The sequence below is a fragment of the Nelumbo lutea genome, chromosome 5, assembly GCF_056320005.1.
Source record: "Nelumbo lutea isolate HS-2025 chromosome 5, American lotus-T2T, whole genome shotgun sequence".
In the NCBI taxonomy this organism is placed as follows: Eukaryota; Viridiplantae; Streptophyta; class Magnoliopsida; order Proteales; family Nelumbonaceae; genus Nelumbo; species Nelumbo lutea.
In genome coordinates this window covers 17,454,615-17,480,858 of record NC_142688.1, presented here as the reverse complement: position 1 = coordinate 17,480,858, position 26,244 = coordinate 17,454,615, and the positions used below count along the sequence as shown (strand labels likewise).

The following is a 26,244-nucleotide window of genomic DNA, read 5'->3' as shown; positions in this document are numbered from 1 at the left end:
AAACTATGATGAGCTGCAGTATCAGTCACATGATTTACAGAAGCTTGGGCTGATTGGGAAGCTCATAATATTGCCCACCCATTGTTATTGAAGATGACTTTCCCCACCTCAGAGACTCAAGAACATCATCGGGGAGTGTCACCATCTCAGTGTGTTGATGGATCAAAATATTAGGTACAAGTATGCCTATTGTGAAGCAAACCAAGCTACTGATTGGTTAATTCACCCCCCTGGTAATAATCGTGTGTTCTGTGTTAATGAATTACCTAGGGATCTAGAGTTTATTTGTTTTTGTGATACTTGGGGATGTACTACTCTGTCTTGTGTGGCCCCTTCAGATTTATCTAAAAAAAAAAGAACCAACCGAGTCTGTATAAACCTTTTTCTTTTAGGTTGTGTTTGGAATTGGTGTATAACATCACCGGTGCAAAAGTACACTGATGATGTTTTATACTAAACCATGAAGAAGTGACCATTGCACTTTTAAAAAGCATAATATGGCTTTACATTGATTTTATCAATATAGTATTTACATTGATAATCGATGTAAAACTTTAAGTTTAATGAGGTTTTACATCGGTTCATGACATAAAACTCCACTCCATCCAAATGCACATAAAACTAAACCAGAGTAGAGTTTTATATTGACCATAATTACACACTCATTCCAAATGCCAACAAAATCAAACCAATGTAAATTTTTTATATTGTTCTTGATTATTATATTGTTCTTGATTTACACCGATTCCAAACGCAACCTTAGAGCTTTGGGTATGGGAAATTAAAAGAGTCAAAAAATGTTTAACATTAATAATTTAATATTACAAATCTTAAGGCTCAGTTTAAAAAAGAATACAAATATGTACAATACAATACATACAAAATAATACAAAATACAAGGTTTGTCACTCATAACTCCTTCCAAACAGGGCCTACGTTTATCCCAACACAACCATATATTTCATTTGATCGCCTTGTGTCCGTGTTTCGTTGGGGTAGCAAGAAAGGTCTGAAACAACATATGAAATTATGAATACTTCTTAGACAACATTCCATTCATCCGTTAGTGTAACATACGTGAAAGTCACCGTGGTGGGTATGTGTATATGGAGTGGGTTCCAATCTGACGTTATTTCTTCTGTAGAGTACGGTACCCAATTAAATTAACCAACTAAAACTAAATAGGAACAACGGTATCCGGATTCAATCCTCAGAAAGTTTGTCCTTCCACCGTCTTCACGACGCTTGCATATGCTCCAAATGCACGGCTGTATAAATTTGTGAGTACTGAATCAAATCTCAGAGTCAGAACAACGGGGCCACTTCAAAGGCTAACGCCGTTAAAGATCAAGGAATAAATTAACGATTTGACGATTAACACGAGTCACGACGAAACCTGAAACCACGGGGGGTTAACGGTTCGTCACGGAGATTTCAAATCAAAAAGGCCTGCCGCCCCCCAACGGAACTTTGAAGCTTGAAATCTGAAACCACTTCTCACTCTCCTTTATCCCCTCTGGTATCGAACGGTTCGATAACAAACCGAAAGAAGAGAAGCCCTTGGAATCCTCCATTAATGACGGATCTCTGCTTTCAGTAAAGGTGACTATTTCATAGTTTTCTTTACCTTCCATTAAATTTTAGGTATCTCTTTTCTCTCTGTTTTCATTTCACAGCAAGTGAAGCTAACTGATCGTTGTCTCTGTCTTTCATGATTCAAAAGTTTGTTTTTTGAGCTATACTGGTTTCATTTTGTTGCATTTATCCTTTTCGACTGTTATCTTTCACTGAACATTGTCGTCTCCATAGGCTCGGGTTTCATGTTCCAGGGGGTTACTGCGTTTTTATCTGAGAATTTAGGGATTCTTGTAGGGAAATTAGCTTCTGTTTTAACTTGCTTCTGTGATTTAAGGACAGTTCAAAGACTTGACGTTCAATATGTTCTTAAAGGAAGAAAAGTCCCTTACTTGTCCCAAAAAAAGGAAAGAAAAATCTCTTAGCCTTAGTTTTGTATTTGTAGATCAGAATACTCATTGATTTTCTGGTTTTTATGAGTTTTCATAATAAGTCCAGCGACTTTATTTTTAGTTTAGATTTACTGTTCAGGACATGTCTCTGATTTTCTATAATATTCCATAAATTTTGCATCAAGAATTATTATCAAAAAAGAAAGAAAAAATAAATTTTCATCAAGAAAGTTATTTTTTATTTAACAATTTTTTAGATCTGATAGTGAACATACAAGAGACCTTATGCAGAGACTATCCTCACAAAATTCATCCTGACACTGTCTTCACGGCCTTTGCAGCCGTGCAGTGGGAATATCTCCCCACAAATAAAAACATGCAATTACAGAGACGTCCCAATGCAGGATTGCAAGGACTGTGAGGACTAAATCTGAGTTCATTTTATGTTCCTTTAGTGAACATTCTTTTAGAACTTTTTTATGTTTTATTTCTCAAAATGTGTTCAGTTTGCATTTCCTTCTCCAAATCATGTCACTTGATATTGTGAGGGAAGTATCTCTGTAGTTAGTGTTTTAAAATCGAGGACATGAAAAGTTTGGACTTTGGAGTATTTTGAGTTTTCAATTTTGTTCAGAATTTTGAGAAACGTTCTAACTGTTTTCAATAAATAATCTCAAATCGAGGACATGAAAAGTTTGGACTTTGGAGTATTTTGAGTTTTCAATTTTGTTCAGAATTTTGAGAAACGTTCTAACTGTTTTCAATAAATAATCTCAAGTAAATCGCTTCTTGTGACTTTTCACATATTTTTTTCTTAAGGTTTACCTTACACGACTACCACATAGTTTCACTAATCCGGTTCTCCATTTTGTGTGCCCCAGTTTTTTCTCTGCTCACATAGGCTTTTGGGAAATCCATACTGAAAAGCATAGAAAATGGATGGTTTCCATAAAGATGAAGAGCTGGATGAAATTAAAATTGCAATGGAGAAGCTCAAGGAAGACTATCGGATCAAGACAGAACTGTATGAGAGCTTGAGAAATTCACACAATGAGCAACTCATTAAAATTCAAGAAGCAAAGACTCAGATTGAGAAGCAAGCCCAAGAACTAAATGCAAAGGTAGAAGAAAATTCTCTTCTATGGCAAAAATGTGAAGATCTTAAATCTACCGTGCAAGAAAAAGAATCAGTTCTTAGGCATCTGAGTTCTGCTAATGATAAACTCCGAGCTGACTGTGGTGAGAAGTTGCATAAATTGGAAGGAGAAAACAGAGAGCTGTTAACTGCTCTAGATGAGGCTAATATGCAAAGAAGAGAACAAGAAGAGAAGATTCGCATATACAAGGATGAGATTGAAGGTTTAAAGGGACTTCTGTCTGTTTCACAGAAGAAGTGCTTTGATGCGCAGCAAAGGGCACAGGCACCTAAAGAATTGAGGCAAAGAGATGATCTGTTATTGAAACTAGAAGAGGAAAAAAGCAAAGTCGATGATCAGCTCAAGTGGAAGAAGGAGCAATTTAAACATCTTGAAGAAGCTCACCAGAAGATTCAAGATCAATTCCGAGCAAGTAAGAGGGAGTGGGAGCTGGAGAGATCCTCATTAGTCGATGAAATCTGCTCACTGCAGACAAGTTTGGATTCACAAACTAGAATCTCAGAAGATCTTCAATCACGTTTAAAGATGTGCAACCAAGCCCTGGCTCATGAAGAAAGTCGCAGAAAAATTTTGGAACTTCAACTGTTAGAATCAAAAGCAAGTTATGAGAATGTTTTCACAGAGTATGAAGAAGCAAAATCAAAGATTGAAAACCTGACGATTCAGAGGAATGAAGAAATTGCAGCCCTGAGAAATTCATTGGGTGGAAAAGCGGCAATGCTCAAAGAAATGGAATTCATAAGGGGGCAACTTGAGCAAGAAAATCAGGACTTGAGCCAATCTCTCAGAGAACTTCAGGAAGCTAATATCAACAAAACAGGAAGTGCTTCTTCCCTAGCAAAACTGCGTAACAAGCTTAAAGGTTTGGAGCAAATTCACAAGGATTGTTTCATAAATCTCAAAGCTAGAGAAGCTGAATGGAATTCCCAAATAGAGAAATTGGCAGAAGAGCTGAATGAATGCAGATCTGAATTAGATTGTAAAGACAAAAATGTGCAGAAGCTACAGAGGGAGTTGGAAAGTTGCTATTCTTCAATATCTCAGTCAATGTTGAAGAATGAAGAACTGTCGGTGATGCTTACAGTGTTGCACTCAAGTCTTTCAGAGGCTCATTCAAAGCTCTCAAATGTGATGGCTGAAACAGAACTGTCAAACAAAGACACTGAAGAGCAGATCAAACTTCTCAAAGAGCAGTTGGAAGAAAAGAAAAGTGATCTGGTAAAATCTCATGCTGAGATCAAACAAGAACGAGAGAAGGCAGAATCATTAGCAATAAGAATTGAATCTTTGGATCTTATTGAAAAGCAGCATTTTCTCACACAGCAAGAACTTGAGAGGTTCAAGGCAATGCTCAAGGAGTCATCTGAGTTGAACGAACAATCTTTGAAAATGCAAAATGCCCTAAAAGAAGAACTAAGAAAAGTTTCTGATGCTCTAGATAAAACAAATTTTGAATTGGCAGAGAAAAGCCGTGAAGAGAAAGAGACTGAATTTGAATTGGACAGGTGGAAGTCTGTTGCCGAGCGTCTAAAAGTATGCCTTGATGAAAATCAGGAAATTCGTAAAGAAATAGAAGCTTCCCTTCTTGCACAAGCTGAGACTGAGCAAACCCTCAAACAAGAGAGGGAGAAATTAATCCGTGCCTTGGAAGACAAAGAAAAAAGAGTTGACCATCTCCAGCAGCAGATTGTTTTACTCAAGCAAGAACTGAAAGTAAAAGAAACCTCAACTCTAGCAAAAACAGAGACAGAGAAAGCTTTTGAAGAAGAAAAAGAGAAGCTTCTTCTTCTTGTCACAGAGAAAGACAAGAGCATAGATGAATTCCAACAAGAGGTTTCTTGGCTGGAGCAAGAGTTTGCAAGAAGAGAACTTGAAGGTGCCATTCTAGCTCGAACAGAAGCAGAGAAAGACTTTGAGAAAGAGAAAGAGAGGCTTATCCTGATTGCAGAAGAGAAAGGTCAAAGCATAGAATGTCTCCAGCAACTGGTTACATCATTAAAACAAGATTTCACAAAGTCAGTTAAGGTTGCAGTTCTCTCAGAACTTGAAGAGAAACAGTCTGAGATTAGTATGCTTCACAAAGCATGGGAGAAGATCATCAGAACCATGCTTCTGGCTGAGGTAGAGATTCAAGAGAAAAACTTGGTGATTGGTGAACTTGAAGATGAAATCAACAATTTTCATCAAAAATTAGAATTGCAGGATAACTCTTTGTCCCATTCAACAATACGCATAAAACAGCTTGAAGCTGTACTGGAAGGAAAACAGTTGGAAATAGAGAAGATAATGGATAGTCTTGGAAGCGAGCTTAGAATCTCAAAAGGCTTAGTAGAAGAGATTGAGTCTGAGAAAATACTTCTATTAAGAGATATTAAAAAACTGTCATCAGAGAGGGAAACCTTGCTGGCTCACATTGAGTTCCTCTATGATCAGATCAATGAGTTTTCCAATGAAGAGGCAGAACTTATGGGAAGCTTGGGCAGGATAGTGCAGAAATTTGACCCGGAGGATAGACAGGAGATGGATTTGAAAGGGAAGGATGAGCTCTATGATTCCAACAGAGAGAATGTAAATAAACCTCTTTCTACCATGATGACCAAAGTTGAAGCAAGTCATGATGTAAGATCACCATTCAGAGAGGTCAACAACTAGCTGTTGGAACTGGAGAAAATTCTTCTCTTATGCAGCAAGTATAACAAGGTATTTTATTGTGAACATATTAATGGCCAATGGTCATTGCCATGTGAGAAAAATGCATGATGTAATGAGTTTTCTTGTTTTTCCTACAATAGATCTATGCATGCATGATGCCCCAAGATTATATTAATGTTGAACCCAGTCTAGCTCTTTTTGGATACAGTAGAAGTACCCTATTCCCCCAGTCTGACTGTGGAGTCCCCTGGAGTGCTACATACATTGCTTTCAGTCTCTATGCCTTTTTATAAACTCATTCTAATGGAGAAAATAACTATAATGCTACTAACCACACACATGCACAGGCATGTATGCACATGTGACCAAACTAACCCTACTGCACTTGCTAGCATATTTGGGAAGTGAATAGTTCTACCAACAAGGGGGAGTAAGGAGGCCATGTCTGCTCATAAATTAAAAAAAAAAACAAAAACATAAAAAAAAAAAAATAGATGATTTATGAGAGGTGGTTACGTCTCCTTTTGTGATTTAGGGCCTCTAACTTGCTAACATTAGTCATAATTCTGGAGAAGAAAATTTAAAAAATAAACAAAACAGTATTTGACAGAAATTAAATCTTGTTCTACATCCATGCTGGATTGTCCTTGTGGCTGTGTTGTAACATCACCTGATATTGTTGTTGTGATGCAGCTGAGTATTAAATATCCCATAACGTAACTTTTATGGTGGCTTGGATCTTGAGGAACCAAACAAATCCTTCAATTGCAGCCCTTCATTGTATCTTTATGAGCTCAAATAGTTTAGCCTACTATATCCGTGCATTTGACATCAATGGCCATGTAAGCATATATAAAGGCCTTGTCAGCAAACAATTGAGATTACATCATGCATCCTTAAAATTAAAAGACAAGAATATGGCTGTGACCTTTTTGAAGAATCACCATGAACTCACTGGTGGTAGTAGGCTAGAAATTAATTTATGTCATACAGTTATATTACATTGACTTCACCAATTGAATGACAGCTATAGATCCGTGCTCTCATATACCACTGGCACCATTCAATGACCTTTTCAAAAGCGAAAGAAAAAACTGGTCATTTTCTCTTGTTCCTTTCAGATGAAACTGAATTTTGAGCAAAGGCAATGAGCCCCTTACTCAAAAGTTCCTAGGCTTATCCTATTGCCAACAAAAATGCTTGTTACTCCCATTTGTGAAACCTGCATTCACCAATGCCCATCCAATAAGTGGCCCTACTCCACATGGAAAAACGTGATTTTCCTTTAAGGTAAGCTCAAAAGAGAGGAGAACGATAAGCATTTTTTACCGCATCAATGCTTCTATCCTCATAATCAAAAATAGCATTGAACTAAATGGAACCCCAGTCCTTCGATGGATTCTTTGGAAATGCTCTGTCTTGTGGGTCCAACTGGAGAAGGTCTCCTGCACCATCAAGGCATCAATAGAATCACTAAAGATTTTATGGGAGAAAGAAAACCATAGTCCATGTGAGAAACTAGATAAAACATATATCTATCAAAAACCAAACTAGATAAAACATATAAGAGAAAATGAAGAAAAAGAACAAATAACACTTATTCATTCAAGATCAAATTAATTTCAAATGTGAATACCTCGCTTCTGCATTACATGCAGAAAAAAAAATGTGACTTCCTATCTTTTTCTCTCCACTATTAGGTCACATGCAAAGTGCATGCCTCTACACATACACTGTAGACCAAAAAAATATAGAAGGAGTACAGATGAAGAAAAATAAGGAACAGTACAGAAGAGAAAATTGGTAGAACCCCCAAAGATGCCTCAGAAGATATTGACAAAAGGACCTCTATACAACGTCTAGAATTGCCTTGTGAAATCAGCAGCTACAAAAACTAGCCAAATGCAAAATCCAACTCTTTGACTTGAGAAACAACTAAAAAGGGCGACATCTAAAAAACTAATAACCAATCAACTGGTATTCATTCAAATTCACATGGCACTAAACAGAATAGATTGGAGAAACAGGATTCATGTGGCTGATCCACATAGTTGAGATAAGGCTTAATATAATACCTTTTTCCAGTATTATAGAAATTGCCTTAAGAAAACTTGAAAGACCAGGGTGGGCCTTGGCGCAATGGTTGGGTTGCTCCACTGCAACCTGGGTGACCAGGGTTCAAATCTTGGAAACAGCCTCTCTGTATGTGCATGGTGGGGAGCCTTGTATGGGTTGCCCCTAACTGAAACCAACAGGTAATAACTTCCACCCCAAGTTGCAGATTCATCAAGTCCTACACAATCTGCAAATGGAAGGAAGCATGAGACTGAAATTTCTGGATTGCTCATATTATTTAGGAGAGTAGTAAATACATGTCTGTCTCTTGTCACTCCCCCATTGTCATCTGTTTAAGAAATGAGAATAATACTAGTTTTTGCTTTCCTAGACTAGCTGAATTAGTAGCCACATCTTGCAAATGGCTACATTGATGAAAGGTACCAAAGCACTTTACCAAGCCCAAACAAAGGAATGAATAAAAGTTTCATAAATAATAACGTCAAGCTTTTAGCAAATTAAGCAGTCTATAATAAGGAACCATGATCTTGATCTGAGATTCTCAACCTCTAGATGTAATAACTAGAGACACCAATACTTTCCTTACTAACACGAATATAGGATGACTAGAAAAAAAAGTTCACGGAAAATTCTCAAAAGAAAACATAGGATCCACCTTCAATATAGTACCAAATAAAAATATAGAAATGAAGAAGACTGCCAACAAAACAGAGGAAACATAAGAAGTTCTGAATTGGCTCACCCGGGCCACAAACATGGGCTGGATCTCTAATCTGTCAAGAAATATCTTTGCTATATCAGGGGTTGGTGATCTAGAAGCCACTGCCATGTCAATTCCTTTGTCCTTGAGTGCATACGATATGCCTTTAGCATGTGGATATAAAGAAGGCATCTCCCATATGGAGCAGCATTCACTACAACAAAAAATAAGGAAAAATCAGCATCAGAGATTGAGTTCTTTGACTAAAAACCATATATGGAAAACGTAATAAGTTAGGTGGTGAAAGAATATCTTGATGTTTATGCTTCGATAAAGGATAACCCTACATAATGTAATAGCAGAAAAGAGTGTGTCCAATTCAACTCCCGAGCATTTGACATACGATTTTGATGAGGACAGATAAACCTCCTTTAACTTGGAATTTTTTACATAATAAACACTACCATCACCGTAGCGCTGATGATCCCATCCTGCTCCTAACTAGTAACCACTCAGAGTGGTTGTGAGGCTCAGTTGATGTCTTTGCTATATCAATGCTTTCAATAGATAGAAGGGGGAGTGAGTCTCACAAATGTAGCAGTGTTTGCACAAACAATTTAGGAAGTTATAGAGCCTTCTTCACATATTGTCATGAGCCATGTCTTCAAGCAAATAATAGAATCACAAACTTGTAAAGGAAACTAGGAACATCTCATATGATAACAGTGAACGATATTATCAGTCTTTAGAGGTCTTTTTATATCTTATAATATCATTTATACTAACAAATTAAGACCAAACAATAATGAGAAATCCTGAAAAGCTAGTGATCAATGACATAACAATAGAAAACCCACTTTCAAGAATCTCAAGCTTGTAAAGTTATGAGATGAAGGAAATTAAAAGAAAAAATCTCTAATGCTATGTTTGGTTTGAAAGAAAAAACCCTGTATAGATTTCCCTACTCTTCCTTTCCTTTCCCTACTTTCACCTTCAAACCAAACACAGCTTAAGAAACTTTCATAACAGCGATTTTTCTGCCCACTCTCTTTGGAGATAGATTAGTAAGCAATGCCGTTTCAACGTTAAAAAAAAAAAAAGAAGTCCAATGAAAGCTAAACAACAGAAAGTATTAATGGAGAAGGTACCAGTAGAAAGGGACAAAGAGTGTAATCGAGGAAGGACTTGGAACGAACCGATTATGTTCAGAGCCTCGTCCTTCACCTTCTCGTCTCCCATCTCGTGATCGACTGATCGGCTTCGTCTTTCTCCCTCCTGATGGACGGCGGTCTTTACTCTTTACCACGAGAAAATGTTTTGAAGGCTGATAAAAGAAAAGCCACGACGCCTATGTTTGAAAGTGAACTCATTAATTATGTTTGCATGACACGTGGAGCAATACAGCCGTAAGTTTAACCTCATGAGAGAGTCTAAGACCTGTCACCAACTACTAGAAAATTTTCCATCAAAGCTAATCTCCATCCATTATCCCTCTGATGTATTTCATTTTATCAAAAACCAGTGGAGTTGCAGGAGCTGCAACACATTAACACATTAGTAATTTTATTCATATAGATAGATTTAATGTTAACTATTTGAATAAATGAAGTAGGGAAAATTCCATATTAGTATATCTTTTACTTTGGGTTTACCGTCACTTTGGTCTCAAACTTTAAAATGTGATAATTTAGTATCTAAACTTTTTAAAAGGTACTAATTTAGTACCTGCCATTAATCAGTTCATTAATCAGCCATTAAGTATCATTTGAAAATACACAAATACTCTTTAAGTGTCATCTAATTCTCTTTATCAATCATTCAAGTGTCGACAAAAAATGAATAGTATAAAGTTGAGGTCACCAGAATGTCCATAGAGATGTAAATTAGCGGCTGGTTAATGACAAATACTGGATTAACACATTTTAAAAGTTCGGATAATGAATTAGATCCTATTATTAATTAGAATATCTCTATTTTTTTATTTTGCCCTTCTTTAATTGTGAATGCACAGAATATAAGTGTGATAAAAGAATAATTGTTTTTATTGATGATAAAAATAAAATATAAATTTAATACCAATTAAAAAATTGAATTGTTTTTCTATTTGGTAACAAGTCAACAGTTCAACAATTTGGGTCATATATGTTAATCTTGTATGTTATAACTAGATAATACTAAAAATAAAGAAAATAAAAATATACAAAAGTATGAAAAATACAAAAAAAAAAAATCTATGAAAGAGATGCACACATCTCCAATATTGTATATTCATCACAATAAACAAAATTGGGTGTAACAAATATGAATAAATTCTATAAACATTATTTACTACCATCATCATAAAAAAATTCAATGTGCTACTACTCTCTCTCTCTCTCTCTCTCTATTATATATATTGGGGCCCATCTAATGCATGGGAAATAATACTATTTAATATTTTTCTTTTTTTTTAATTTCATTATTAAAAGATTATTTAGCATTTTTTTAATTATTTTGTTTAATATTTTATGTGTTGTGAATTTGTTGTAACAAACAAAATAATTATTTTTTATTAATGTAAATAATTATTTTTATGAAAATTTTAATATTATCTAACTTACAAATATTTAAGTGAACATGAAGTAGAAGAACCTTTACTCATTGATTGGTTAATAGTGTTCTACATGCATCATGGGGAGCAGTAGATCCTGGCTCAATTAGGGCAAACTGGTCAAAAACATCTGCCAAACAATGGTATAAACGTCCTAGTATAACCCAAAAGATACGTTTTTCACCACAAATTTCAGTTTACTTTACTTAATAAAATGAGATTCCATTAATACCTTAATTTTTTTTTATAGTTTTTATTTGTTTTTGGTAGAACGCTGTGATTTCAGTCCGCAAAGGCGCAAAGCAACTGATAAAGATTTAGATGACTAAAGGAGAAATCCATCCAAATAAAAGGAATTTGCATGGAAGCGTTTTAAATTGCATAGTGGAGACTAACCTAAAGCAGATGCAAATCAAACGGCTGAGGTGATGATGTTCGAGAGTAGAGCCTCATGGTGCAATGCACCGGGTCCTTCACTCCTTCCTCGAACCACCTGGGGTGCAAACATGGTGTCCAATCTCAATGCTTTAACATAAGATTCCGGATATCCTGCCCACGAGAGTTCTGCCCATGCATTTTCCCTGTCATGGTTTAGTGGATCTACCCGAACGGGTCCATTTAGCCCAATAGTTTAAAATTCAACGCAAAATATAATATGAAAATCAACTCAACTAGGCCCAAAAAATTCCTTTAAAATGTTTTAAATTTAGCTTAAAACCAATTCCAAAAGGCCCTTAAATTTAACTACAAATGTAGAAAAGTACCTTAAAATGGTCCATAAAATTGCTTGAAATCCAGCCCAAAAATAGCAAAAATATGCCCCAAAGTTGGGCTAAATGGACCTTAAAATTGTCCAAAAAGGACCTCTACTGGCTTGAAGTTGGTCAAATTTAATCGTTTTGGGGTTGGATTTGAAGCAGTTCATCCAATTTGGGCTGGCTCGGTTTAAATCATGGGTCCGCAAAAGTGGGTTGCACGTAGGGATGTCAAAGGGTCGGTTAAATGGCAAACCTGCCTTGAACCGACGTTGTTGGGTGGGGTTAGGGTCAGGTATATTCGACTTTAGGGCCAGTTAGGGTTTTGATTCAATTCGAGTTCGCTTTGAGTTTTGGTACACTGCATATATACCAAGTATTATTGTAAAATTTTGACTTCTAATTTTATAAATTTAAAATTTATGATATATTTATATGTTGGTTTTAGCTTTAGATGTAGGGAGGAAATAAAAATGGAGGATAATATTTTTGGGAGAATGATAGGCTGAAAGTAATGTTGGGATAGGTGTCAGCTCGGAATTGATGCTAATTCATAGGCGTGCATTGATGCATAGAATGTGGGTAGTTGCCATCTTAAATGTTTCTAGCTTTGCAGTGGAAATCAGAAATATGCAGAGTTGAGCATGTCCGTATATTCTTTTAAGTATCTTAAATAGTATAGCAAGGATTGTTTTTTAGTTAGAATACACTAGTTGGCTTGACATTTCTCTTGCCACGTGGCCTATTGAGAGGCCTAGGTAGGAAAAAGGAAAAAAAAAAGGTGAGAGAATTGGGATTAGGGGTGTCAGTTGGACTGGATTTGGTCCAATTTGATATAGTCCAATGTGAGTTCATTATAAATGAACCAAGTTCAATCCAATCCAATGAATGTTTTGGACCAATTTGGACCCGTCCAATTCAATGCCTGGACTGTCCAAGCTGTTCAAATTCATTTTGATATAGATTGGTTTCAAACCAAACCCGGTCCATTGACACATATGTTCTTATCTTATATCAATGGACCATATATCGGCTTAATCCAACACAGTCTAATATAAATTTGTTATGAACAAATTAGGTCCAATCTAATAAATATCTTGGACCAGATTGGTCCGATCCAATATATCTTGTTGGTTTGTCAAATCCGTCCAATTTAATTTTGGACTAGACTTCCATTGACACCCTTAGTTGGGAAAGGATAAGGGAGAAAGGAAAAAGTATAAGGAAAAACGAGAAAAGGGAAAATAAGAGAATGAGAGGGCTCCTCACATAACCTATCACTATATAATATTGTATATGTATATTTATTGTGTATTAATTTTACATACATTTCAATATATAATATATTATATACATAATATATAAATTCCAAATTGGATTCGAATTTTAATTGCATCAATAGGGATAGATTATAGTTCAACCCACCAAACTATCAAATCAGTAAATAAGTACAACTTTTAAGAGCTAAATCATTTTTTCCTTTTTTACTAATTCTGCATAATAGGAGTTCAAATCATGGTGCATTTCAAATCGGAAGCCAATAGATAACTCAATGTGACCTTCTTTATATCACTTGAATGATTGTTAGGCAATTAATAAACATGTCAAGAAAAAAGAGTGAGACAAAATGGTCATGATTTGGATGAATAAAAAATTATAATGGATAGGTTTAATAGGTGTTAAAATGATATGGACTATGATGAGTCCGCCACCTGAAGAAAGACATTTGATAACATTCATAAGAAAAGAAGGAGAATGGCTGTGATACTAAAAAAAAGGAAAGGCGAAAAGAAATTCATATTAATCGAAACCATCCATATAATTGGGGATAAATGATGACTCATTTGTATAATCGACGGCCAGGAAGCATCCCTTGTATTTTGGAGCCGTGTGGATAAATAAATTATCCACACTGTGTGCTAATAGCCCCCATGATACATCGATTAGATCTGGATGTGTGCTAAAGTCGCATCACCTATCCCCCATACCGAAATGATATGATATCGAGAAAAATAAACGTGTTAACCAATCGGGTGGGTTTTATTGAATTTTGATTGATCAAAATTTTATAGATACCACATCTTTCCGGTATCATAGATTTTTCCAACCAAAAATAATTGAATTGGAGCCTTCAAAACTACCAAAGACAAAGAACGCCAACGCTAGGCAAATTCATCCCCCCTTGTATGAATGTATCGAGCTCAAATTAATGAGGACAGGTAGCATCGTGGAGGATAATCTTCATTTCTTTGCGCTGCACACTGGACACGTGCCTTGCCAAAACCTATAGTTGATTCCAACGAAGGAGGACGTGCCTGTCCTTTTTTTTTTTTTTGTGGCTACGCACAGCATTCCGAGAGTGACGTGGCGTCTTTCGTTCTCTTGAATCTTCTTAACCGATCCAACTTCAAATTACCCATGTACCCCTAGGCTTACATGAGCCAACATGACCATGCAGACGGGTGGCAGCTGGCAAGTACAGAGAATGCTCATCAAGTCATCCTCATCGACGCTTCTCAAATGGTCCACACATCGAACGGTTAAAACACAACAACGTCGACCACTGCGCCGTATACGAGACGGGTTACCTTTATGATTAGTCGATTACGAAAGCGTGAAAGGGAGCGCAAGGCGGGATTATATGCATATCACTCACGAGTCACGAGTCACTATCAGTTCGAGCCTCGAGAGATGGCGCCGGATGGAGGAGGAGGACTGTAGACGTAGAGCGCATGTTAGAAGGGCGACGCTCTGTGAAAAGGACGCGGGACCACGAAAACGCAACCAAACACGAAACAACGCCCATTGACCACCAGCCCAAGGAATGTCTAACCCTCCTATTTCTCTTTTCTGGCTCAAACTCTACTACTATTTGGGTTTGATTTTATTTTTATTTTTTACAGTATTTCTCTCCGATTCGCCTCATTTTTTTTTGTTTCTATTATTCCGTCATTCTCTCTCTCTTTCTCCCTCTCTATGTGTGTCGCTCATCGCTTCCACCAGAGACCAATATTAGTTAATTAAAGAAAGTGGAGATTCAAAAAGAACGAGGAATTCCCATTATTTCTTCGCTAAAGGGGAGGTCACAAAGTTTTTTTAGGAGGTAAGTGTAATTGTTGACTTCTATTTTCAAATTTCCTTCTAATTCGTTGCGGGAAGCTAAAGGAGATTAGTTTCGCTTGCAGGATTAGGATATACACCTCTCACCCTTTTATTGCATTATTTTCAGTGAGAGATGGATCAATTAATGGGTTTTATCATTTTTATATTTGACTGTTTTCCATTCGGGGGTGCAAATTAACGAAAAACTGCCCACTTTTGGTTTAATTCCGCCAAATTCTAATGTAACAGGGTCTGATTTGTCAGATAATTATGAAAATTTAGGGTTTCTGTTCAGATAGCTGGACTTCATTTCAATTATATCTGGCTTTTCCTCGTTATGGCTTCTGCTGATCCTTCTTTCTCTCTTTGTTAAATTTTATGGAACTTATGACCTTAACGTACGACGGGACCTTGTTGTTTTGACTTGTTTCGTTCTCTTAGTGACGCACGAAGGACATACTTATCTGAGTGGTAGATCAGGTTTCGTTGTTATTGGGAAGACTATTAGGAAACCCAGCTGAAGGAAACCTACAATGCCGAGCTTGAGCACTATTCTCAGAACAATTTTATGTGCACGACCGGGCTTTATAAAACTGCAGAGAGTGACATGAAGCAGTTGGTCTTGTGGTGATTTATTTTGCATGGTTTCTGGAGACAAATGTCTTAAAGGATCATAATTTTGTTCACTAGATGCTTACATAGATGCAATATGGGCTTAAAATACCGCACATTCATGTTGCCTTGGAGACGCATCTTTGAACCTTAATTTTTCTTTGTTTTCCCGCTGGTTTGTGCGCCATTGGATATACATTCGATTCCTTTCTTTCTTTGCTTTTTCATCGTCATCATCATTACACAACCTTATTTACAGCAAAAGACGATGTTCATAGGCCAATATTTTATTTGCAAAATCCTAATTCTGGAAGTTCAATAAATGGTGTTTTTCTTGGTTAACATCCACTATATTTTGCTGCAGGTTGACAATACCTTGGCAGGTTTTGGTATTTGGAAGTTCCTTGGCGTGGCAACCCTAAGTCTGTCTAGTCTTTCTGCTTCTTGTTGAAATATTTATTTAGAGACCAGGGATTTAATGAAATTGGTATAGTGCAATGATTTTGTGCTACTAGTGAGATCCTCCAAACTCTGCCTAGTGATGGCGGTTGCTGGTTCTTTGCAATTGTCCCATGAATTGGGACTTTGCAAAAACCATGTACATGGTAACCGACTCAAGGTACACACCTTTGAATTTCTTGAATACTATTATGTTGTTTGGCATTTTGTTTTTATGTTTCTGCATACATTGATTATGTCCTGATTCCTCTCTCTTTTGGTTCTTTTTTTTTCTTGTATTTTTCCAGATGATGATGGGTAGAGGCCGATTACATTTGTTGAGTGTTGCTCTTTCATCACATGCTTTGGTATGATTCTCTTTCTACCCCAACTATGCACTTTTTTAGTGTTGATGGTACTTATACCTCATCTCATGCGACTGCTAGAATGTTTGTAAACATCAAATTGAAGGCCTGGTGGAGGCTCTACTTTAACCTTTTCCCAGGCCTTACAGTGCAAAGTTGATGATTACCACAATGGATTTACTCAACACAACTCAACTCAGCCTTGATTCCAACTGTTTGGGATTGGCTGCATGGACTATGTCTCATGATTGTGCTCTATCAAGAGCCACAGTTATCATATTGAATTTTTTGTGTCAATTTATTTTGTCTTAGAAATTCCATATATAGTTTTTGTTGCCTTATTTTTCATCGCTTGTTTAAGTGCTTTTAATAAGTCATTACCCAATGTTGGTCCCTAAAGTCAAGGACTCAAGGTATTGGGAGGAGTGGACTGGATATAGATCTAATCTCCAGCTTTAACATTAAGTGACTACTCTAGACTCAATCCCATATTTTCATTATTGCTAGCCCAAGATTTTACCATTGAACCAAGCAAGAGTTTTTATTTTATTTCTTATTTTTAATATATATGTATTTATTATAACTTTTTTAGCTGGGAGCTTTTTTTTTTTTATTTGTAAGAATATCAGGATCTGAGAAATCCTATTTTCTTTTCAGCAGCAGGATGCTTGGACTCAGCGTGTCTCAAGCAGTATAAACAGGCCGATACATTCTTTGAATTCCAGATATAATGTTTTCATGTGCCAGTCTGTTCTATTGCCAGGTCAGGGAAATGGGATTCCCATCCTGAAAACTGCTACCATGGCATTGATGAGGTATTTATTTCTTTTCCCCATTTCTTATTTACACACGAACATGTTTTTATGAGTGCATGCAAACATGCTAAGTGCATAAATAGATCCACATACAGAAGGTCATTGATGCATAATCAACTTATAAAGTTATATGTTCCTATTTGTAAGCCTGTGGATGAAGTGATTTATTGCATGACTGATCCTGTTTGATAACTAAGTGGCATCTCTGACATTTTGACTTTTTTCATATTATTTTTAAAGTATGCTTGAAATAATAGACATTTATGTAGATATATTTTTGAGTGACGCATTGGAACACAAAGTGTGTGCACATACCTATGGTTAAATGGGGTTTTCGATTCCTAAGTGGAGTTTGAGTTGTATTTAGTATTCAGTTGCCGTTGACTTGTTTGCCATGTTTATGCCATTTTTTGTTTTGCTTTGTTTTCCTTCCCTTAACTCTTCTAAGTATTGTGCAGGTCACTTAGTGCTCTAAATGGGAGTCCTATTGTGGTTAAGTTGGCTCCAGCAGTTGGTATCATCATCTTCACAATCTGGGGGCTTGGGCCTCTCATGCGTATGACTAGGAACCTTTTGCTGCATGTAAGATACCCCAGTGCCTGTCTTTCTCTTAGTTTATAAAAAGTTTTGTCATAAAAAGCAGGAAACAGCTTAGAGGGGGGAACACTGAAATTTACATGGACAGTCACCTTTCTTTATTTCTTTTATTTTTAATTTCTACTGCAGTTCCTTTTCAAGTTGCCTCCTTGCTTAAAAGTGTGCTAATGCACTTCTTTTTTTGTTTTGGCAAATTCATGCAGAGGAGTGATAGTAGCTGGAGAAAGAGTAACACGCATTATGTTATGACCTCTTATCTTCAACCTATGTTGCTGTGGGTTGGAGCAACACTTATCTGCAGGTGCCTTTGACATTACATTTCTGGATTATGAGAAAGGAGAGCTGTAAAGTATTTTTTACCCAACAACTTCTTCAATACTAAATATGCTGGAGCCTTGCAGGGCATTGGATCCAGTTGTTCTACCATCAGAAGCTAGCCAGGCTGTTAAACAACGCCTTTTACATTTTGTGAGATCATTATCAACTGTCCTGGCCTTTGCCTATTGTCTATCAAGGCGAGTACTTTTGCTGTCACAATCAGACTTAAAAATTGTTGAATGAAGTAGCTTCTCCGTTTTGGTTTGAGTAACAACCAACTAGTTGAGTAAGTGGTGAAATAAGCAACCTGCAGAAATGATCCTCAGCACCATATTTGGGGTACTAGAGGAATGTGCTGCTAATAATTGCTTTGCTTATCATTATTATTGCTTCTAGGATCTAATATTCAGATGAAACACTGCTCATCGTTTGGATGCGTTTTTACATTTTTTTTTTCTTCAAAGACATGCTTTCTTCTCTCTTTGCTCAGAGGTTCTCTATTTTATGTAATGGTCTTTTTTAAAAAAAAAAAAATCAGTGAAAGAAAATTCCATTAAGATGAGAAAAGAATACAGATTATGAGTAGCCTTGGCTACCCCACTAAAACTTAAGATGCCACCATCACTTTTGGTTTTTCATCCTTACAACTGAGCCCAAAAACAATGATCCCTGTTTTCCCCTTGTTTTGCTAGCTGGTCTGCAAATCCATTTGCTGCTCTTGTAGTCCACTGAAATAATAGCTGCATGTCCTTGGAGAGGCTTTAACCTTCTTGATGTCATTTATAAACAGCCAGGGTGTCTTTTCAGTTTGCTTTAACCTGCTTATCACTACTTTGGAGTTGCCTTCCACAACAAGCTTTCTCACCCCCAACTCCTTAGCTTTTTGAATCCCAAAGACCTCTGCCTCTAGTTCAGCTGTGGTGGAATCACCCATTCCAATAGGGCCAGAGAACAATCCCACTACAATCCCCTTGTCATTTCTATATACTCCTTGGCTTCCATATCTTCCCGGGTTTCCAAAGCTGCTTCCATCAACGTTTAGTTTGAGGAAACCTGATTCGGTTCGGGGGGGGGGGTTCCGGCTCCTTTAAGGCCTTCTTCTTAACAGCTGAAGAGGAAGCAACTTCTCTCCAATTCCTGATTATATCTTCCACAGAAAAGTCTGAAAATAACTTGAGAGATTTTACCCATGATGTTACCTTTATCATAATCCTTTCTATTAATTCTTCCTTGCATCTTTTCTTCTCTTCAAAAATTCTCAAGTTTCTTTCCTCCCACAGTACCCAAATTACTGCTGCCGTTGTGCATCTCCATAGTGCTCTCCCTCTTCTTTTTGGCCATCTGAATGTAGAAGAATCAAACAGCCTTTCCAAGTTCATTGGAGTATCCTGTCTGCAACCAAAAAAATAGAGGAACCAATCCCAAATACTGCTATCAATAGGACAGGAGATAAGGATATGATAAGAACTCTCACCATTCGACTCACACAAACAGCACCAATTAGGTGAAAAGCACCAGCTAGGCCTCTTCCTCTGCATCAGATCACAGGTGTTGATTGCACTGATAGAACTCCCAACAAAAAGCACCCACTTTGTGGGGGATAGGGTGACACCACACTTCTTTTACAGGGAAAGGTACCTCAGTTTGGGCAACAAGGATTTGAAGAAGGATGCACAACTAGACTCCAGAGGGATGGGGGGTCCAAATCCTAGTGTCTTGTTTAGAATTGTCTAGAAACACCCCTTCAAGCAGCTGAAGTAAAGAAGACAGAGAACCCAGCTCAGAATCCCTCACATTTCTGCGTAGACCCAGATTCCAAGCAAAACCAGACAGGGTGGGGGAAGGGGTGATGAAATCAGCAATTGGCTTGCCTTTGAGGGAGGAGAGGGCAAAGATTGAGGGGAACAAAGTTTTTAAGGAATGCTCACCTACCCACACATCTTCCCAAAAATTGATTTTATTCCCTGATGGAATTTGAGAACACTAATAGTTTGTCTTTCAGGAGGTACTAACATCCAAATTGAGGGATGACTGAAGAACTTGTGTGCCTTTGCTTTTTCTTTTTTTTTTTTTTTGGTTAGGGGAATACCTTCCCTGTGAATATTTTAGTTTTTTTTCTTTTTTTTTTTTTGTATTATTAGTACAACTGTTCTTTGTCATCAATATGAAAAACTATTGCCTGCAATCTATAGTCTCATGATGAAAAAGACAGAGTGGCACGTTTCAGTAGTCATTTCCACCAAAAAAGCTATAAATTTTCAGTTATCAAATATCATTATCTATATCCATGGAATGACTTCTTGGTGCAAATCCCACAAATTTTCAGCCATGTTCATCGCAGATGCTATATTCCAGATATAATCACACATTTTGTGTTCTTATAATTGCTTCCTATAATCTAGTTTTATTAATCCACAATGTCCTTTTGAGTTTTATTGATGAACTTTGGCTTATTAATGTGTTGAATTTTGCATCTCCACTTTTCACTCTGCATGTTGAGTTGGATGGCATGCATCCATAATAACTAAATGAGTTATTTCTTTTTTATGCAGTGTGATTCAACAAACCCAGAAATTCTTTATGGAGAAGGTCGACCCTAGTGATACAAGAAATGTATGCTTTTGTTGCTTTAGCAATTTCGCACGTGCATCTTCTTTTATCATATTAGATTCACATGACTAGTTGATTATTGCTACAGAACTGGGCTAAGTCTGCAGCTAGTGATAAAACTAAGTGTCAAAAGTTAGTATATTCTGTCTAGAACATTGGAAGACCCACTGCTGATATCTGACCTATAAATTTCATAATAGAAATTCATGTTGTAGAATATGTAGGTCTATTTTCCTCTTTCTTCCTATTTATTTTGCATTCTTTTTCTGAATGGTACATGCATGACATGTTCAAGTATGTTGTGATAATATCAACCATACATAATAATTCTTAGTAGCCTCATGCTATATTCCTGATTGTATAGGATTTGGAGAGATGATTACCCTATATTCGTCCTATGTTTTTAATCTTTTGACAAGTTTGTAAAAAGTAAAAATGCTCTTACAATTTACGATATGATTCATGATTTGATTTGGTTCAATTTTCTCTATGATTTACAACATGATTACAATTTTTAGAGACATTGGCCTATTTTATCTTAAACACATGCCAGGTCAAATTTTCATTCAGTAACTAAGATTTCTTCGTTTCTGGCAGATGGGTTTCAGCTTTGCTGGAAAAGCTGTATATAGTGCAGTATGGGTTGCTGCTGTTTCTTTGTTCATGGAATTGCTAGGTTTCTCCACGCAGAAGTGGCTTACTGCTGGAGGTCTTGGAACAGTATTGCTGACCCTTGCTGGTCGTGAGGTTCTCTCGGTTTCCTCTGGTCCAATTGCACTTTTGATGAATATAATTCTGAAACTTAAAGGCTATATGTATAATTATAAGGATACTAAGATACTATACATTTTCAGACTTTCTGTTAATTAGATGGATACTGAGATGCTGCAAAAGCTTGATGAAAATTGGTTATTGTGTTCAGATATTCACGAATTTCCTCTCTAGTGTGATGATTCATGCAACACGACCATTTGTTGTGAATGAATGGATTCAGACAAAGATTGAAGGCTATGAAGTTTCTGGGACTGTAGAGGTTTGTATTAAGTATCAATCCTCTATTGTTAGTCTCTCTCTCTCTCTCTTTCATGGGGATGGGGCAGTGGTCAGTTTAGTAGGGGGTTGCATACATGGTAAGATCTAAGATTTACAACTCATTTGTGTTTCATTTTACATGTTTATATTTTTATGCTTTCAGCATGTTGGTTGGTGGTCACCAACAATTATTCGAGGTGAAGATCGTGAAGCTGTTCACATTCCAAATCACAAGTTTACAGTTAATGTTGTTAGGAATCTGAGTCAGAAAAGTCATTGGCGCATCAAAACCCACCTTGCCATCAGTCACTTGGATGTCAATAAAATTAATGTAAGGACCAATTGGATTTATCTCCTTGTTGACTGACAAGATTATGTTCTCTGCAAATGTATGTGGACATTCTGGACATCTAGCGGTTCCTTTCTCGTTGATATATGCATTTTTGGGTATTCTTTTTGTGTTCAGAATATTGTAGCAGACATGCGCAAGGTGTTGGCCAAAAATCCTCAAGTGGAGCAGCAGAGATTGCATAGGAGAGTGTTTCTAGACAATGTTGATCCAGAAAATCAGGCTCTTCTGGTAAGCCATTCTGTTTAATCTTTACAAATTGCTTATTATTTTTATTTACTTTTCATGAGATACTACTAGTTGAATGAGAGGGGTTGCAGAAAGAATGTTCTCAATCCCCTCTAGTTTAGCTTGAAACTTGTAAGTTATCATGGAAAAATAGAAGTAATTTGCTAATTTTGGAATTATGATGCCACATTTGGATTGTTCTTTTGTAGTCTGCATAGTTTGCTAATTTTGGTGCTAATTGCCAATTCATTTAACACAGAGGTATAAATAGAACAGAGCCAACTTTATTACCAATTTTTCAGGAGCCATTGGATAGCAGATGAAGTGGCTGAACTGAATGACTTGTTTCTTTGTTTTTTGGTGGACTAAATAACATAATATTTGATTCTGTAGTAATCAAACCTAATTTCAATTTGCCATTAAGGAGCTCACAACCTCCTTAGTAACTTGGTAAAAAACAAATCAATAGGCCATTTAGTTCAGCCATTTCAGCTGTTATCTAATGACCCCTTAACCTTGCTTCTGATTTCTGAAAGTTAAAATATAGTAAAATTGTTCCTGGTGTCCCTCAATGCATATAATTTTTTTTGGTAGAACTTGTGACCTTGAAATATCATTTGGTCTTGGTTTTTATTATTGATATGAAAAAAGAAAAGGTGCCAATATTAGTTATGATATTTCTTTTATATAAACGTTATTCTTTTTTATGAATTATTATGAACATCACTTTATGATCAATTCTTAATTTGTCCTTTGGCTTGGAATTTGTTGCAGATTTTGATTTCCTGCTTTGTGAAGACTTCCCATTTTGAAGAATACCTCTGTGTCAAGGTGAGAGGATTATAATTTACCTTTCAAATGCCAGTTTTAATTATATTGGGAAAATGGTGTACTTGTCTATCAGCGTACAATCATCGTACACTGCAGTTTGTAGTGCAAACTAGTATTGTACCATTCTACCTATTATGAACCTATTATAGATATGCTGCAAACCTGCAACCCATTACGTTTAGTCCATTGACCAAGAACTACAAAAATAATTATAATACAATAATTCTGATAATGGGGTCCTAGTATGGGGAAAGGCAATTTGAGCCTCTTGCTGTGATGCCCAGAAACGATGACACAGACATGGATATGGGAAATGGGGATATGACTCTCCATGTCCTAAAAATCTGGACATATACAGGCTTCTAATGTAATATGCTCATATCATGCACTTTTATCTAACATGTGCAGATGTTTGGATATGATATCGGTAAACCAGGCATTTGTGGGTATCCGGGTATCATAGATCCCTTGTTTTTATTGATAATTGGCTTGACAACCGAAAAGGGCAATATTCTTTTTTATTTCTATGAAATTTCCAGCTAATGGCTAACTAAACACAAAGGGCTCACATGGCTGTTTCCAACCATGTGATCCCTTCAAGTACCAAAAACAAAAAGCTGAGAGACACTTCTCTTGATGAAAATTAAGAGAAGATTTGTCCCTGATCATTTCAATCTTTTATCTGATGTTGGATGATGGATTTCAATTGCCTTTTCCTGGGTTTTTGATGGCTGTTGTAGCTGAACTCAAAGCTTGGAAGAGAAGTTAAGAGAAAAGAGGACGAATGAAGAGACACCTAGTAATCACTCTAGGGCCTTTGGGAATCACTCACCAAAAAGTCACAGAAGTAGAAAATACTCTCTAGGGTTTATTAGCCATGGCATGGCAACTTTACTAACAAATAGGTTTTTTAGGTTCACAAAATGCTTCTTAAATGTCTTAACAAATGACTAAAAACAAAAGAAAAACGCTCTGGTGCAATTTATGGTTTTTTAACCTCAAACATCCTTGGTGGTGGGGTGGCCACCGGAAAATTTTCTGTAATTTAGGGGTTTTCAACATTATAAATTGCTAAAGGTGATTCTCATTTTTTGAGATGGAATGAGTAATCTTCAGCCGGTACCAGGGCCTGCAGGCATGTGCTTTATTTGTTTCCTAATTCCTATGCTGCAGAAGTGAATACTCTTTGGTTGTTATTTCAACACCCTTTCCTCGTACTTCTTCTTTTTCTTTTTTTATATGTATATAATTTTACAGCTTTTTACATTATAAAAGAAAAAGATGGATTTCTATGGGGATAACTTCCTCTTATAACAAGAATGTAGAGGAAGTAGTTAGGTCTAATGGATTGGATTTAATCCCTTATATTTCATGAGGGGAAAATGTGTTGGCTAATAATTTTAAAATTGTGCTGCCATTCTTCTTGAGGAATCAATAGGACTTGAAAATTTATGCTGCTATTCTGTCACTAACTGTATAAAATTTTGAGTTCCAGCAACTCTTCTCCCCTCCCAGGAAAGGGTTGGCTTTTTTGCTTGTCTGTTAATTGTTTAAGTCTAGCAAATGTAAATTCAGCTAACATAGTTGATTTCTGAGGTAACAGGAAGCCATTTTGTTGGATCTCCTCAGAGTCATCAGCCATCACCGTGCCCGGCTTGCCACTCCCATCCGAACAGTTCAGAAAATATACAATGATAAAGACATGGAAAATGTACCTTTTGCGGATACCATCTTTACCCGTACTGGTTCAGCTGCTAACCGTCCATTCATACTGATTGAGCCTCCATATAGAATTAACAATGATGATAAAATGAAAGCTCAAGGTCGTCCAGTGCGTACAAATGAAGAACAGGATGCAAAGGTGGCAGGGACACAAACATCAGACTCCAGAGTAGATGCCAAGGTTGGGACAGGGCCATCATCTGACTCCAAGACAGATGTAAAGGTTGGAGCAACGCCAATGTCCGACTCCAAGGTGGAAACAATGGTTGCAGCAACATCAATTCCTGATTCCAAAGTAGATGGTAAGGTCGCAATAGTGTCATCGTCTGACTCCAAAACAGATCCTAAAGTTGCAGCTATGTCAGTATCATCTGAGTCCAAGATGCAGAGTTCTGCGTCCGATGGCTCACCCCAAACCAATCCTGACAAGCAGGCCAAAAAGGCAAGTCCAGGTGGTGCACGACAAAAGAGCAGCAAGGTTGCTAATATCCCAATGGCAACGACTTCACATTCACAGCAAGATGGTGAGAGGCCGCCAGTTACACCACCTCAAATTTCCAGGCCTGCTTTGGAGGACAATATTGTCCTTGGTGTTGCTCTAGAGGGCTCAAAGCGAACACTTCCTATTGAGGAAGGAATGGATTCATCTCCAACCAGTGCAGAAGCCAAAGAATTGGCAGCCTGTCGAAATGGGAATGGGTCTTCCTCTACCGGGAGTGACAAGGAAGAGGGCCAGATACGAGCAGCACCTGGAGCAACAGCAGGAGATCAGCGGGATCAGGGGAGGTGATTGATGCTTTTGTTGTTTACTCATAGCAGTTTTTAACTTTTCCCGGTTTCCTTGGATTGAAAGATGCTGAGGCTGTGTTTTTGAAGGCTGGCATGATGAATATGATACATTGTATATGTCCCATTAAAAAAATGTAAATTCATTTAATCTCGATCAAAGCAGTCAATTCTCCATAGGGGGCGATCTATGCTGGTTGGTTGTATCATGCTCGGGTATGCTAGAAACAAGGTGTCATTTGCATCCGTCTAATTGGGATAAAGCTTACTGGCTTAGTTGATGATGATGAACGAGTCTCATCCAATTGCCATGAGAAATAATGAAATTGATCCAAGAGTTGGATGTTTACAAACGTTTCTAACGTTTCTCCTTTTGTAGAGTGTTGTTATAAATCCTAGCTAATTGCATGCAGATTACAGGCGTACAACTTATTTGTTGATTATAGAAATCAATCACATGTTGATTATTTGTTGTAGATGTATTTGTTACAAGTCAACGTAAGGGGCAAAATGACGATTAATCGTCTTGAAATCTCTCATTT

General features: G+C 36.9%; 3 protein-coding genes across 3 annotated transcripts; 2 read left to right on the top strand and 1 right to left on the bottom strand.

The window, feature by feature from the left end:
• Positions 1 to 1,465: 1,465 nt before the first annotated feature.
• On the top strand, positions 1,466 to 5,962 carry LOC148850665 (basic helix loop helix (bHLH) DNA-binding superfamily protein). Its single transcript, XM_088943449.1, has 2 exons — positions 1,466 to 1,602; positions 2,849 to 5,962. Exon 2 carries the CDS (start codon positions 2,903 to 2,905, stop codon positions 5,774 to 5,776), a length of 2,874 nt encoding a protein of 957 aa, XP_088799575.1. The 5' UTR covers positions 1,466 to 1,602; positions 2,849 to 2,902; the 3' UTR covers positions 5,777 to 5,962.
• Positions 5,963 to 6,695: 733 nt separating this feature from the next.
• Positions 6,696 to 9,825, bottom strand: LOC148850664 (uncharacterized). Its single transcript, XM_088942628.1, has 4 exons — positions 9,701 to 9,825; positions 8,595 to 8,766; positions 7,106 to 7,221; positions 6,696 to 6,998 (listed from the first exon to the last, which is right to left on the bottom strand). Exons 2-4 carry the CDS (start codon positions 8,742 to 8,744, stop codon positions 6,980 to 6,982), a joined length of 285 nt encoding a protein of 94 aa, XP_088798754.1. The 5' UTR covers positions 8,745 to 8,766; positions 9,701 to 9,825; the 3' UTR covers positions 6,696 to 6,979.
• Positions 9,826 to 14,571: 4,746 nt separating this feature from the next.
• LOC148850663 (mechanosensitive ion channel protein 2, chloroplastic-like) lies at positions 14,572 to 25,864 on the top strand. Its single transcript, XM_088946302.1, has 14 exons — positions 14,572 to 15,000; positions 15,976 to 16,230; positions 16,358 to 16,417; positions 17,072 to 17,229; positions 17,688 to 17,811; positions 18,030 to 18,127; positions 18,228 to 18,341; positions 20,697 to 20,757; positions 21,352 to 21,501; positions 21,677 to 21,787; positions 21,950 to 22,117; positions 22,253 to 22,366; positions 23,138 to 23,194; positions 24,798 to 25,864. Exons 2-14 carry the CDS (start codon positions 16,153 to 16,155, stop codon positions 25,704 to 25,706), a joined length of 2,202 nt encoding a protein of 733 aa, XP_088802428.1. The 5' UTR covers positions 14,572 to 15,000; positions 15,976 to 16,152; the 3' UTR covers positions 25,707 to 25,864.
• The last annotated feature ends 380 nt before the right edge of the window (positions 25,865 to 26,244 follow it).